The 13,116-nt window shown below is 52.7% G+C and overlaps 1 protein-coding gene across 1 annotated transcript; it reads left to right on the top strand.

Moving 5' to 3' along the window:
* Positions 1 to 5,073: 5,073 nt before the first annotated feature.
* On the top strand, positions 5,074 to 5,259 carry LOC132805541 (cortexin domain-containing 1 protein-like). Its single transcript, XM_060820651.1, has one exon. The coding sequence runs from the start codon at positions 5,074 to 5,076 to the stop codon at positions 5,257 to 5,259; it is 186 nt and encodes a 61-aa protein (XP_060676634.1).
* Positions 5,260 to 13,116: the final 7,857 nt, after the last annotated feature.

The raw sequence follows: 13,116 nt of genomic DNA on the forward strand, positions 1-13,116 counted from the left end.
TGGTGCAGGTGTGACAGTGCAATAGAATACAGTAATGCGATATAATTTAATTTAAGCTAATTTGAATCCAGCTTAATTGAACTTGCGTGCAATTTAGAATAAGTTAAGTCGATGCGTTTGTTCTGGGAGAATAGTAGGTAGTTTATTATTAATAGTATTGTGATACGACAGCATTTAAATAGCTATATCGTTTTGGTATCATTTTTGACATATAGTTGTGTTGTAAAAGACTTGACAACGTTTTTAATAAAAATATTTATTTAAAAAAAAGTTTCATAAGAACAGGATGACACCTTGAGCTGATAAGATGAGATTCCATCCCATACAGTGTGGAAACAGGCCATTCGGCCCTACAACTCCACACCGACCCTCTGGGGAGGAACCCATCCAGACCCATTTCCCTCTGACCAATGCACCTAACACTATGAGCAATACATCATGGCCAATCCACCCTCACCTGTACATCCCTGGGCACTATGGGACAATTTAGCATGGCCAATTCACCCGAACCTGCACATCCCTGGGCACTACGGGACAATTTAGCATGGCCAATCCACCCTCACCTGCACATCCCTGGGCACTATGGGACAATTTAGCATGGCCAATCCACCCTAACCTGCACATCCCTGGGCACTACGGGACAATTTAGCATGGCCAATCCATCCTAACCTGAATGGCAGTGCCCAACTTCAAAGAATGTGTCCTGCACCCCTTCACTTTACAGTTAAAATAATTTACACACATCTCTCTGTCACCCCCTCCCTCTCTCTATCACCTCCTCCAACACCTACACCCCTCCCCATCTCTGTCACCCACTCCAGCCCCCAACACCCCTCCCTATCTCTGACACACCCTCGAACCCCTACCCCCCTCTCTGTCTCTGTCACTATTTATCAACAAGTCCCTCAGGGTGAACGTGCAGTTCTCCCTCAGCACTGACCCTACCTCAGCGCCCGCTCCCTCAGTGCTGACCCTCCAACAGCGCCCGCTCTCTCATCACTGACTCTCCCTCAGTGTATGCTCCCTCAGCGTATGCTCCCTCAGCGCTGACCCTCCCTCAGCATCCGCTCCCTCAGCGCTGACCCTCCCTCAGCATCCGCTCCCTCACCGCTGTCCCCCCCTCAGTGCCCACACCCTCACCGCTGACCCTCCCTCAGCACCCACTCCCTCAGCGCTCACTCCCTCAGCACTGACCCTCCCTCAGCGCTCACTCCCTCAGCACTGACCCTCCCTCAGCGCCCGCTCCCTCAGCACTGACCCTCCCTCAGCGCCCGCTCCCTCAGCACTGACCCTCCCTCAGTGCCCGCTCCCTCAGTGCCCGCTCCCTCAGCACTGACCCTCCCTCAGTGCCTGCTCCCTCAGCACTGACCCTCCCTCAGCGTCTCTCGAAGGGGACGGATAATTGGTGCAGAAATACAAGTCGATGACAGTCCGGGGATGGGGGGCAGAGAGAGGGAGCTGTGGGAGACACAGTCTCTCTGAGCTGGAGCTCTGACACACGGGGACAGAGGGAGCTGGCGTTATCTCCCTGGAGTGCTGTAACCTGATGCCTTGAAATCCCTAAAGTGAGCTGACAGTCCCGCAGGGTGCACGGCATTCCCTGCCAACCTCCCAGACGGCCATTGCTGGCAAACAACAGTGGCTGAGGGGAGTACAGAGAGACAGAGAGAGACCGGCCAATCCCCCACAGTAAGTAGCCAGCTCTCCGGGAAATGGAAGCCAACAGTTGGGAGGGTGGACAGGGGGGGGGCGAGAGGTTTACAACAATTCAACTTGTTAGACAGGCAGTTTGCTTTCCCCAAGGAGGGTTTGAAACGCTGGAGGGCTCGTGTTCAGCCACCGCTTAACCCTCTCCAGGCGCTACGTCAATGAAGCCTCCAAAATCACAAACTCTCCCCCCCCCCCATTCCCTCCCCTCCCCAACAACAACCACACTTCCATGCGGACGCAGCGCTGAGGGAGCGTCAAACCACCTGCGAATCCCCACACTCGCATTCGGGGAGGTGGACAGGGTCAGGGGAAGGGGGGGGGACCCAGGGTTCTGGGACCACTCTCTCGCCCACCCACCCCACCCCCTCACCGAATACCCCAGGCAGCTGAAGGCACGGTCTCTGCTCTAGATGGAGGAGCTAAGGGATGTTCGAGAGGGCCGGGGTTGGAGGAGAGCAGAGATCGTGGAGGGGGTGACAGAGATAGGGAGGGGGTGTAGGGGGCTGGAGGGGGTGACAGAGATAGGGAGGGGGTGTAGGGGCTGGAGGGGGGTGACAGAGATAGGGAGGGGGTGTAGGGGCTGGAGGGGGTGACAGAGATAGGGAGGGGGTGTAGGGGCTGGAGGGGGTGACTGAGGTAGGGAGGGGGTGTAGGGGGTGACAGAGATAGGGAGGGGGTGTAGGGGGCTGGAGGGGGTGACAGAGATAGGGAGGGGCTGTAGGGGCTGCAGCATAGCTCCCTCTACACTGTCCCCCCCATCCCAGGGACAGGGTCAGCACAGGGTTAGATCCAGAGTAAAGCTCCCTCTGTGTTGGTCTGTGCTGGTCTGTGTTGGTCTATGAGCAGTAAGTGCCGGTCTGTGCTGGTCTGTGAGCAGTAAGTGCCAATCTGTGTGTGTCTGTGCTGGTCTGTGCTGGTCTGTGTGTGCCTATGTGTGTCTGTGAGTGTCTGTGCTGGTCTGTGAGCAGTAAGTGCCAATCTGTGTGTGTCTGTGCTGGTCTGTGTTGGTCTGTGCTGGTCTGTGTGTGCCTATGTGTGTCTGTGAGTGTCTGTGCTGGTCTGTGTGTGTCTGTGCTGGTCTGTGTGTGTCTGTGCTGGTGTGTGTGTGTCTTTGCTGGTCTGTGCTGGTCTGTGTGTGTCTGTGTTGGTCTGTGCTGGTCTATGAGCAGTAAGTGCTGATCTGTGTTGGTCTGTGCTGGTCTGTGTTGGTCTGTGCTGGTCTGCGTGTGTCTGTGCTGGTCTGTGTGTGCCTGTGTGTGTCTGTGCTGGTCTGTGTGTGTCAGTGCTGGTCTGTGCTGGTCTGTGTGTGTCTGTGCTGGTCTGTGCTGGTCTGTGTGTGTCTGTGCTGGTCTGTGTGTGTCTGTGCTGGTGTGTGTGTGTCTTTGCTGGTCTGTGCTGGTCTGTGTGTGTCTGTGTTGGTCTGTGCTGGTCTATGAGCAGTAAGTGCTGATCTGTGTTGGTCTGTGCTGGTCTGTGTTGGTCTGTGCTGGTCTGCGTGTGTCTGTGCTGGTCTGTGTGTGCCTGTGTGTGTCTGTGCTGGTCTGTGTGTGTCAGTGCTGGTCTGTGCTGGTCTGTGTGTGTCTGTGCTGGTCTGTGTGTGTCTGTGCTGGTCTGTGTTGGTCTGTGTGTGTCTGTGCTGGTCTGTGTGTGTCAGTGCTGGTCTGTGTTGGTCTGTGTGTGTCTGTGCTGGTCTGTGTGTGCCTGTGTGTGTCTGTGCTGGCCTGTGTGTGTCTGTGCTGGTCTGTGCTGGCCTGTGTGTGTCTGAGCTGGTCTGTGTGTGTCTGTACTGGCCTGTGTGGGTCTGTGCTGGTCTGTGTGTGCCTGTGCTGGTCTGTGCTGGCCTGTGTGTGTCTGTACTGGTCTGTGTGTGCCTGTGCTGGTCTGTGTGTGCCTGTGCTGGTCTGTGTGTGTCTGTGCTGGTCTGTGTTGTTCCCTGACAGAGTTCGCTCTCTGGTGCCCAATGGTCTGATCTCCCTCTACTCTCCCGAATCCCCCGACGAGTCAATGGAGCTGCAGCCTGGACTCGGGAGGCTGAATTATTTATCCCACTCCAAATGGAGACAAAAGAGGAGCCCTATTAATTTTTCAAAACGAAACCCAACAAACAGTGGTGCTCCATGAGTCCAGGGTGCGTCCAGTCACACTGACATGATTATTCACCAACTTCCTCGGCATTTCACCCAATAAGGAGATGATATTGTTCGCTGTCTCAGTTCCCTCCCTCCAGCTTTTCGGTTTCCATCCTCCCTCTGCCGCTTGGATTGTTCCCACGGGATCTCTGCATCACTGCAAGGGGCTATTCAACTTGGGTGTGCATCGTCCACAAGGCATGGGCCCTCGGAGCGATATTTCCCACAGCCCGGTGACAGCGTTGCAAGACTCGGGCCCCACTCTCTCAGTCAGCGCTGAGGGAGCGGGTGCTGTGGGAGTGTCAGTGCTGAGGGAGCGGGCGCTGTGGGAGGGTCATTGCTGGGGGAGCGGGCGCTGTGGGAGGGTCAGTGCTGAGGGAGCGGGCGCTGTGGGAGGGTCAGTGCTGAGGGAGCGGGCGCTGTGGGAGGGTCAGTGCTGAGGGAGCGGGCGCTGTGGGAGGGTCAGTGCTGAGGGAGCGGGTGCTGTGGGAGTGTCAGTGCTGAGGGAGCGGGTGCTGTGGGAGGGTCAGTGCGGAGGGAATGGGTGCTGTGGGAGGGTCAGTGCTGAGGGAGTGGGTGCTGTGGGAGTGTCAGTGCTGAGGGAGTGGGTGCTGTTGGAGGGTCAGCGCTGAGGGAGCTGGCACTGTGGGAGGGTCAGTGCTGAGGGAGCGGGCACTGTGGGAGGGTCAGCGCTGAGGGAGTGGGCGCTGTGGGATGGTCAGTGCTGAGGGAGTGGGCGCTGTGGGAGGGTCAGTGCTGAGGGAGTGGGTTCTGTCGGAGGGTCAGTACTGAGGGAGTGGGTGCTCTCGGAGGGTCAGTGCTGAGGGTGTGGGCGCTGTGGGAGGGTCAGTACTGAGGGAGTGGGTGCTCTCGGAGGGTCAGTGCTGAGGGTGTGGGCGCTGTGGGAGGGTCAGCGCTGAGGGAGTGGGCGCTGTGGGAGGGTCAGTGCTGGGGGAGTGGGCACTGTGGGAGGGTCATTGCTGGGGGAGTGGGCACTGTGGGAGGGTCATTGCTGGGGGAGTGGGTGCTGTGGGAGGGTCAGCGCTGAGGGAGTGGGTGCTGTGGGAGGGTCAGCGCTGAGGGAGTGGGTGCTATGTCACTCTGTAAGAATCTGTAACTTGCTGTTCTCCCTCGTGCAGGAGGAAGACCGTCTGTTCCTTGAGACTCCGGAGGGAGAGAGAGAGAGAGGGGGAGAAGGAGAGGTGACGTGTACACGGGGTGGACTGGCAGGAGAATGCTGCCCGCTGGTCAGGAGGCTGACCACAGCTCCATTGACCTGGATAAGGCATTCGCCCTGGCATTTCTAGCCTTGCTCTGCCTCTTCCTCCTCACCATGATCATCCGCTGTGCCCGCATGGTCATCGACCCCTACAGCGCCATCCCCACCTCGACTTGGCAGGAGGAGCAGATCTCAAACTGAGGCATCATGGGACAACCGCCAACGCTTGACCCCTGACCCCACCCCACCAAGACCCCTGCCTCTGAGGGGTTTTACCCTCCCCATTGGATCTCAGGTGGAGTTGGGATCAGACAGAGGGGTGGGGGTGGGGGTGGGGGTGGGGATGGGGATGAGAGAGTGGGGATTGAGTAGGGGATCTGATGGTCTTCCACTCCCTCACCTCCCAACTTCCACCCTCCAGCTTCTGGAGAACTGCATCACCCTCCCTATCTCTGTCACCCCCTCCAGCCCCTACACCCCCTCCCTATCTCTGTCACCCCCTCCAGCCCCCTATACCCCCTCCCTATCTCTGTCACCCCCTCCAGCCCCCTATACCCCCTCCCTATCTCTGTCACCCCTTCCAACCCCCTACACCCACTCCCTATCTCTGTCACCCCCTCCAGCCCCCTACACGCCCTCCCTATCTCTGTCACCCCCTCCAGCCCCCTACACCCCCTCCCTATCTGTCACCCCCTCCAACCCCCTGTACCCCTCCCTATCTCTGTCACCCCCTCCAACCCCCTACACTCCCTCCCTATCTCTGTCACCCCCTCCAGCCCCTACACCCCCTCCCTATCTCTGTCACCCCCTCCAGCCCCCTATACCCCCTCCCTATCTCTGTCACCCCCTCCAGCCCCCTATACCCCCTCCCTATCTCTGTCACCCCTTCCAACCCCCTACACCCACTCCCTATCTCTGTCACCCCCTCCAGCCCCCTACACGCCCTCCCTATCTCTGTCACCCCCTCCAGCCCCCTACACCCCCTCCCTATCTGTCACCCCCTCCAACCCCCTGTACCCCTCCCTATCTCTGTCACCCCCTCCAACCCCCTACACTCCCTCCCTATCTCTGTCACCCCCTCCAGCCCCTACACCCCCTCCCTATCTTGGTCACTCCCTCCAAACCCTACACCCCCTCCCTATCTCGGTCTCCCCCTCCAGGCCCTGCACCCCCTTCCTATCTCTGTCACCCCCTCCACCCCCCTACATTCCTCCCTATCCGTTACCCCCTCCAGCCTGTACACCCCCTCCATATCTCTCTCACCCACTGCAGCCACCTACACCCCCTCCCTATCTCGGTCTCCCCTTCCAGCCTCAACACCCCCTCCCTATCTTGGTCACCCCCTCCATCCCCCTATACCCCCTCCCTATCTCTGTCACCTCCTCCAGCCCCTGCACCCCCTTCCTATCTCTGTCACCCCCTCCAGCCCCTACACCCCCTCCCTATCTCTGTCACCCCCTCCAGCCTGTACACCCCCTCCCTATCTCTGTCACCCCCTCCATCCCCCTATACCCCCTCCCTATCTCTGTCACCCCATCCAGACCCTAACAGCCCCTCTCTATAGCCAGGCCCCATTATCCCTCAATCCCTATGGTAGTGAGTCCCCTATTCTCCCCCCCCTGCCAATGCACTCTTACCATCAAACCCTCCCAGGACAGAGACAGCACGGGGTTAGAAACAGCATAAAGCTCCCTCTACACTGCCCCCCCCCCCATCAAACCCTCCCAGCACAGGGATAACATGGGGTTAGATACAGAATCAAGCTCCCTCTACACTGTTCCCTCTATCAAATACTCCCAGCAGTAGCTTAGCATTGGGTTAGATAGAGTAAAGCTCCCTCTACACTGTCACCACCCCCCCCCCCACATTCAAACGCTCCCAGGACAGAGAAAGTATGGAATTAGATACAGAGTAAAGCTTCCTCTACACTGCCCAATCATGTGCCTTAAAATAATAGTTTAAAAATGCTGTTGATCTCTCCGTGGGATAGCACACAGAAGGGCCACTGCTCTGGGTTTTGTCCATCAGAAAATATTAGTGTCGAAGACCATCCCTTTCACCACCCTGGACGCAGCCGATTTCAGGTCGACAGAGTTTTCTAGTTGGTGTGTGTTTTCAGTCTTGAGTAATTCATTGGGTCTGACCAGTGTATCTCACGGTGAGGAATATCTCCAGGGCTTCAATGGAAAATCTTTCACCGGTTATGACTTACCAGCAATGAAACCTTAAACAACTCCTCAGGTACCCTGAAAGAAATCTCAACTATTTCTGGATGATCTCAAAGTGGATGAATTCCTGGGGAAATCCACGGAGGACTCTCCAAACCATCTGAAAAAGAAATCACAAGATCCTGTGGAGGAATCTCAAATCACGTGTGGTCATCCCAAAATCTGATGCAGAAAGCTCAAAATCACACAAAGTCATCCCAACATCTCGTGAAGGATTGTGGAGGAATCTCAAAAATGACATGAAGGAATCTCAAATCTTGTGGAGGAATTTTAATATTGCGTGGCGTAGTCCCAAATTCCCATCGAGGAATCTCAAAAATCACATGACAAATCTTGTGGAGGAATTTGAATTGCATGAAGAAATCTCAAATCCTGTGGAAAAATCTCAAAATCGCGGGAAGAAATCTCAAATCCTGAGGAGAAATCTCGAAATCACACGAAGAAATGTCAAATCTTGTGGAAGAATTTTAACATCTTGTGATGATATCCCAAATTCCCATAGAGGAATCTCAAAATCACATGACAAAATCCTAAATCTTGTGGAGGAATTTCAAATTGCATGAAGAAATCTCAAATCCTGTGGAGAAATCTCAAAATCACATGAAGAAATCTCAAATCTTGTGGAAGAATTTTAACATCATGTGATGTAATTCCAAATTCCCATAAAGGAATCTCAAAATCAAATGACAAAACACTAAATCTTGTGCAGGAATTTGAAATTGCATGAAGAAATCTCAAATCCTGTGGAAAAATCTCAAAATCACAGGAAGAAATCTCAAATCTAGTGGAACAATCTGAAATTCATGTGGAGGAATCTCAAAATCAGATGAGGTGATCCCAAACTCTTGTTCAGGAATCTCAAAAACATTCACACTTTATGAGTCTTAAAAACACCTAAAGAAATCTAACAGCCTTGAGAGGAATCTCAAAGTCAAATCATGTGATTTGTCAAAATCTTAAAATCTTATGAAGGAATCTTAAATCAATTGGAGGGATCTCAAAATCTCATGAAGACAACTTTAAATCTTGTAAAGGGACATCAAAGATGATTTTGAGAAATCACATGAGAAATCTTAAAATCTTGTGAAGGAATATTAAATCAATTGGAGCAATGTCATAATCACATGAGAAATCTCAAATCATGTGGAGGGTTCTCAAATTCAAATGAGGAATCTTTAATTCTGGTGGAGGAATCTCAAATCCCGTTGAGGAATCTCAAAAATCACATGCAGAAATCTAACAATCTTGTGAAGGGATCTCAAAATCACATGACGGAATCTCCAAAATCAGATGGAGGAATCCCGAAATCTTGTGGATGAACCTCAAAAGTATATGAAGCACCTTAAAAAAATCTGTGACAGCTTCTCAAATCAGGTGACGAAATCGCAAAATCTCAAGGAAGAATCTTAAATTTGCGTGACGAATTGTAAAATCCTGTCAAGCAATCTCACAATTTCCAGAAGAAATCAGACAATCTCACGGAAAACCTTGGAGGAACCTCACAATCTCATAGAAACCCCACCATTTCCGAGAGGAATGTCACATTAGGAGGGAAACGTAATCACACAATCGCACAGGGAATTTCAGAACCTCACTGAAAAATCTCAAAAACTGCGTGAAAATCTCATGGACAAATTCTCTCAGAGAAATCTCACAATCTGATGGAGAAATCACACAATCCCATGATTTCTCAGAGAGAAGTCTCACAATCTGACAGAGAAATCACATACTCCCATGATTTCACAGAGAGAAATCTCACAATCTGATGGAGAAATCACACAATCTCGCGATTTCTCAGAGAGAAATCTCACAATCTGACAGGGTAAACACACAAGCCTGTGATTTCCAAACCCTTAATAAATGAGTCAGCCCCACAATTTCCTTCCTCGGGCTATCTGCTCTCTATAACATATCAGTTGTGAAAATGATCTGTATTTTTCCAATTCAGAACAAACATATTACACTCCACTAAATAAAGATTGTGCCTTAATGATACTCACATTCTGATGAAAATTGAAATGCTTGACTTATGGCAACATACATTTTACATACAAGAGAGAGAGAGACGATATTATCATGACTTTGTTCATCCATCAGAGTTTTTAAAAAAAGTTTCTGAATTTCAGAATAACTTTTCGAACATTAAAGATTAATTCCCGTGTTCTCGGTCTATGTCCAGGCAGGATTGTTTGCAAAGGAACACACCTACTGAGGGGATGTAGATGACTGGTGGTTTTAGGCAGGATTCCTTAGCAGAAGACATTGCAATATGACACTTGAGTGAGTCTTTGATTGTATGGAGACTTCATTTGTGAATTCAAAAGCGAAATCTGTTGTTGTCTCCACTAACGCTGCTCAGACCTCGTGTGTGCTGTTAGTACCAACTCGGGCATAATGAGTTTCGATGGCCCCCTTCAGTTCAATGGCAGCAAGTGAGGTACCTTGTTGGCTGGTCTGTAAAGGGGTCAGGACTGCTGTGTCCACACAATTCAGACCGACATTTCAGCCGGATGTTGTCTGATTTACGTCCTGGAAGATCATACCTCTGACAGTGCGGCATTCCCTCAGCGCTGACCCTCCGACAGTGCAGCATTCCCACAGCACTGACCCTCCGACAGTGCGGCATTGGCACAGCGCTGATCCTCCGACAGTGCGGCACTCCCACAGCGCTGACCCTCCGACAGTGTGGCATTGGCACAGCGCTGATCCTCCGACAGTGTGGCATTCCCACAGCGCTGACCCTCCGACAGTGCGGCATTCCCACAGCGCTGACCTTCCGACAGTGCGGCATTCCCACAGCGCTGACCCTCCGACAGTGTGGCATTCCCACAGCGCTGACTCTCCGACAGTGCGGCATTCCCACAGCGCTGACCTTCCGACAGTGCGGCATTCCCACAGCGCTGACCCTCCGACAGTGCGGCATTCCCACAGCGCTGACCCTCCGACAGTGCGGAATTCCCACAGCGCTGTCCCTCCGACAGTGCGGCATTCCCACAGCGCTGACCTACTGACAGTGTGGCACTCCCACAGCACTGACCCTCCGACAGTGCGGCATTCCCACAGCGCTGACCCTCCAACAGTGCGGCATTCCCACAGCGCTGACCTTCTGACAGTGCGGCATTCCCACAGCACTGACCTTCTGACAGTGCGGCATTCCCACAGCACTGACCTACTGACAGTGTGGCATTCCCACAGCGCTGACTCTCCGACAGTGCGGCATTCCCACAGCGCTGACCCTCCGACAGTGCGGCATTCCCACAGTGCTGACCCTCCGACAGTGCGGCACTCCCACAGCGCTGACCTATTTGGTCTTAGGGATGTACAACATGGAAACAGACCCTTCAATCCAACCCGTCCATGCCGACCAGATATCCCAACCCAACCTAGTCCCACCTGCCAGCACCCGGCCCATATCCCTCCAAACCCTTCCTATTCATATCCCCATCCAGATGCCTCTTAAATGTTGCAATTGTACCAGCCTCCACCACATCCTCTGGCAGCTCATTCCATACACGTACCACCCTCTGTGTGAAAAAGTTGCCCCTTAGGTCTCTTTTATATCTTTCCCCTCTCACCCTAAACCTACACCCTCTAGTTCTGGACTCCCCCACCCCAGGGAAAAGACCTTGTCTATTTACCCTATCCATGCCCCTCATGATTTTATAAACCTCTATAAGGTCACCCCTCAGCCTCCGACCCTCCAGGGTAAACAGCCCCAGCCTGTTCAGCCTCTCCCTGTAGCTCAGATCCTCCGACCCTGGCAACATCCTTGTAAATCATGGTCTGTTTGCGTGCAGTACATCTCTCTGACTCTATCAGAGACTCTGAGCGAAGGGTTGAGAATTTGAGGAGCGGGTGTACAATATTTGCACTTCAGGGACATTACAACACAAAGATGAAAAACTGAAAGCAGTTTGAAGGCGTATCCCAGAAGGTTTTGATCCTAAGAGCCTAGAAGAGAGGTTGAGGACACACTGGAAGACCAGGCAATCGAATTGGGGTGCAGTGACTGGTGCCCTCCTATGCCAAACCAGACGGTAGCGAACGGTGAGGTGCGGACCATCGCCAAGTCAGTGCCCCGTTACAAAATCTGATTGGCACCCTGGTCCGCAGGTGGAAGACTGCATTGAGAAGGGAAGACAAGCGACTCACGTTGGACTGAAGAGGACACCTTTCTCCGAAAGAGTGACGAGTATTTTGACTTCCGCAACACCTGAAGACCGGGACAATCACCCCAAGAGGGCAGCATTGGCAGGCTCGAACCGCGGGTCTGTTAAAAATCAGACGTTCAGACGGCATTTTTGCAGTTCGGTTGCTGAAGTGCAGGAAACGGCGGTCAATGGACGATGGTCAGAAGGCAGTGGACAGGCTGAAAGCTGAACGGACCACTGCACCATGAGATGTAACAGCCACACCAGATCAGACAAAGGGAGGGGGACAATCGATACCAGTGGAGTGGGTGTGGGTGTGGGTGTGGCGCTCTTGCAAGAAGACAGAAAGACTGAGCTTTCCAGAAAAAAAATTGAATACTCATCATCAATAGAAGAACTGCACAATTAAGAAGAAACATGCTAAATTGTCCCATAGTGCCCCAGGGATGTGCAGGTTAGGGTGGATTGGCCATGCTAAATTGTCCCATAGTGCACAGGGATGTGCAGGTTAGGGTGGATTGGCCATGCTAAATTGTCCCATAGTGACCAGGGATGTGCAGGTTAGGGTGGATTGGCCATGCTAAATTGTCCCATAGTGCCCCAGGGATGTGCAGGTTAGGGGGGATTAGTCAGGGGGAAATGTAGAGGAATGGGTTTGGTTGGGAGTCTCTTCAGAGGGTCGGTGTGGTCTTGGGCCAAAGGGCTTGTTTCCACACGGTAGGGGTTCTGTAACTATAGCCCCTTAAAGTTTTCGGAAAAATGTAGGGATAAAAATTCCTGACTGTTTCGATGAAGTTTATTATTGCATTCAATTTGAAAATTGTACATGTGGCAAGATGAGAAAATTTGATTGCTGATGTAGTCGGCTCAAAGCCAATAGAGTAAACACCTTGTGATATCTCGGGGGCTTTGTTTCCAAAAAAAAGCTGGAACAATAGAAGCAGCCTGGCCGGGTGGGATGAGCCAGTTAATTGGTTATAACTAATATATTATCTCATTAAGCATTTTGATGGTGAGTTCAGCAAATTTTTTTTTTAGATTACTTACAGTGTGGAAACAGGCCCTTCGGCCCAACAAGTCCACACTGACCCGCCGAAGCGCAACCCACCCCTACCCCTACATTTACCCCTTACCTAACGCTACGGGCAATTTAGCATGGCCAATTCACCTGACCCGCACATCTTTGGACTGTGGGAGGAAACTGGAGCACCCGGAGGAAACCCACGCAGACACGGGGAGAATGTGCAAACTCCACACAGTCAGTCGCCTGAGTCTTTCACTGCAGTTTGTCAGTATTTTAACTGTAATAGTTTTATAAAGTGTTTTGCTTTAATGTTGAGTAATTTACAGAAGTGTTTGGGTCCAGGCGATCCTGAGGTGGTGTTCTGGCCTGGTCTGGTCTCTAACTCAACTTGGCCACTACCTCTGTGACTCCCTCCTCCCAGTCACCACCCTCCGAGCCCTCTCCATCACCCACCACCCTCACTCCATCACCACCCTCTGACCCTTCCCCCTCGCCCCTCCTTGACACCCCCTCCCCCTCCGTCACACCCACCACCCTGACACAAGCTCCTCTTCACTTGCCCTTCCCCCCACACACCACACCCCGTCCCCTCCATCATCTCCTCCACCCCCATCCCTGACATACCCTCTCATCCTCCTCCACCTCCAAACCCCCA

The sequence above is a fragment of the Hemiscyllium ocellatum genome, chromosome 50, assembly GCF_020745735.1.
Source record: "Hemiscyllium ocellatum isolate sHemOce1 chromosome 50, sHemOce1.pat.X.cur, whole genome shotgun sequence".
NCBI lineage: Eukaryota > Metazoa > Chordata > Chondrichthyes > Orectolobiformes > Hemiscylliidae > Hemiscyllium > Hemiscyllium ocellatum.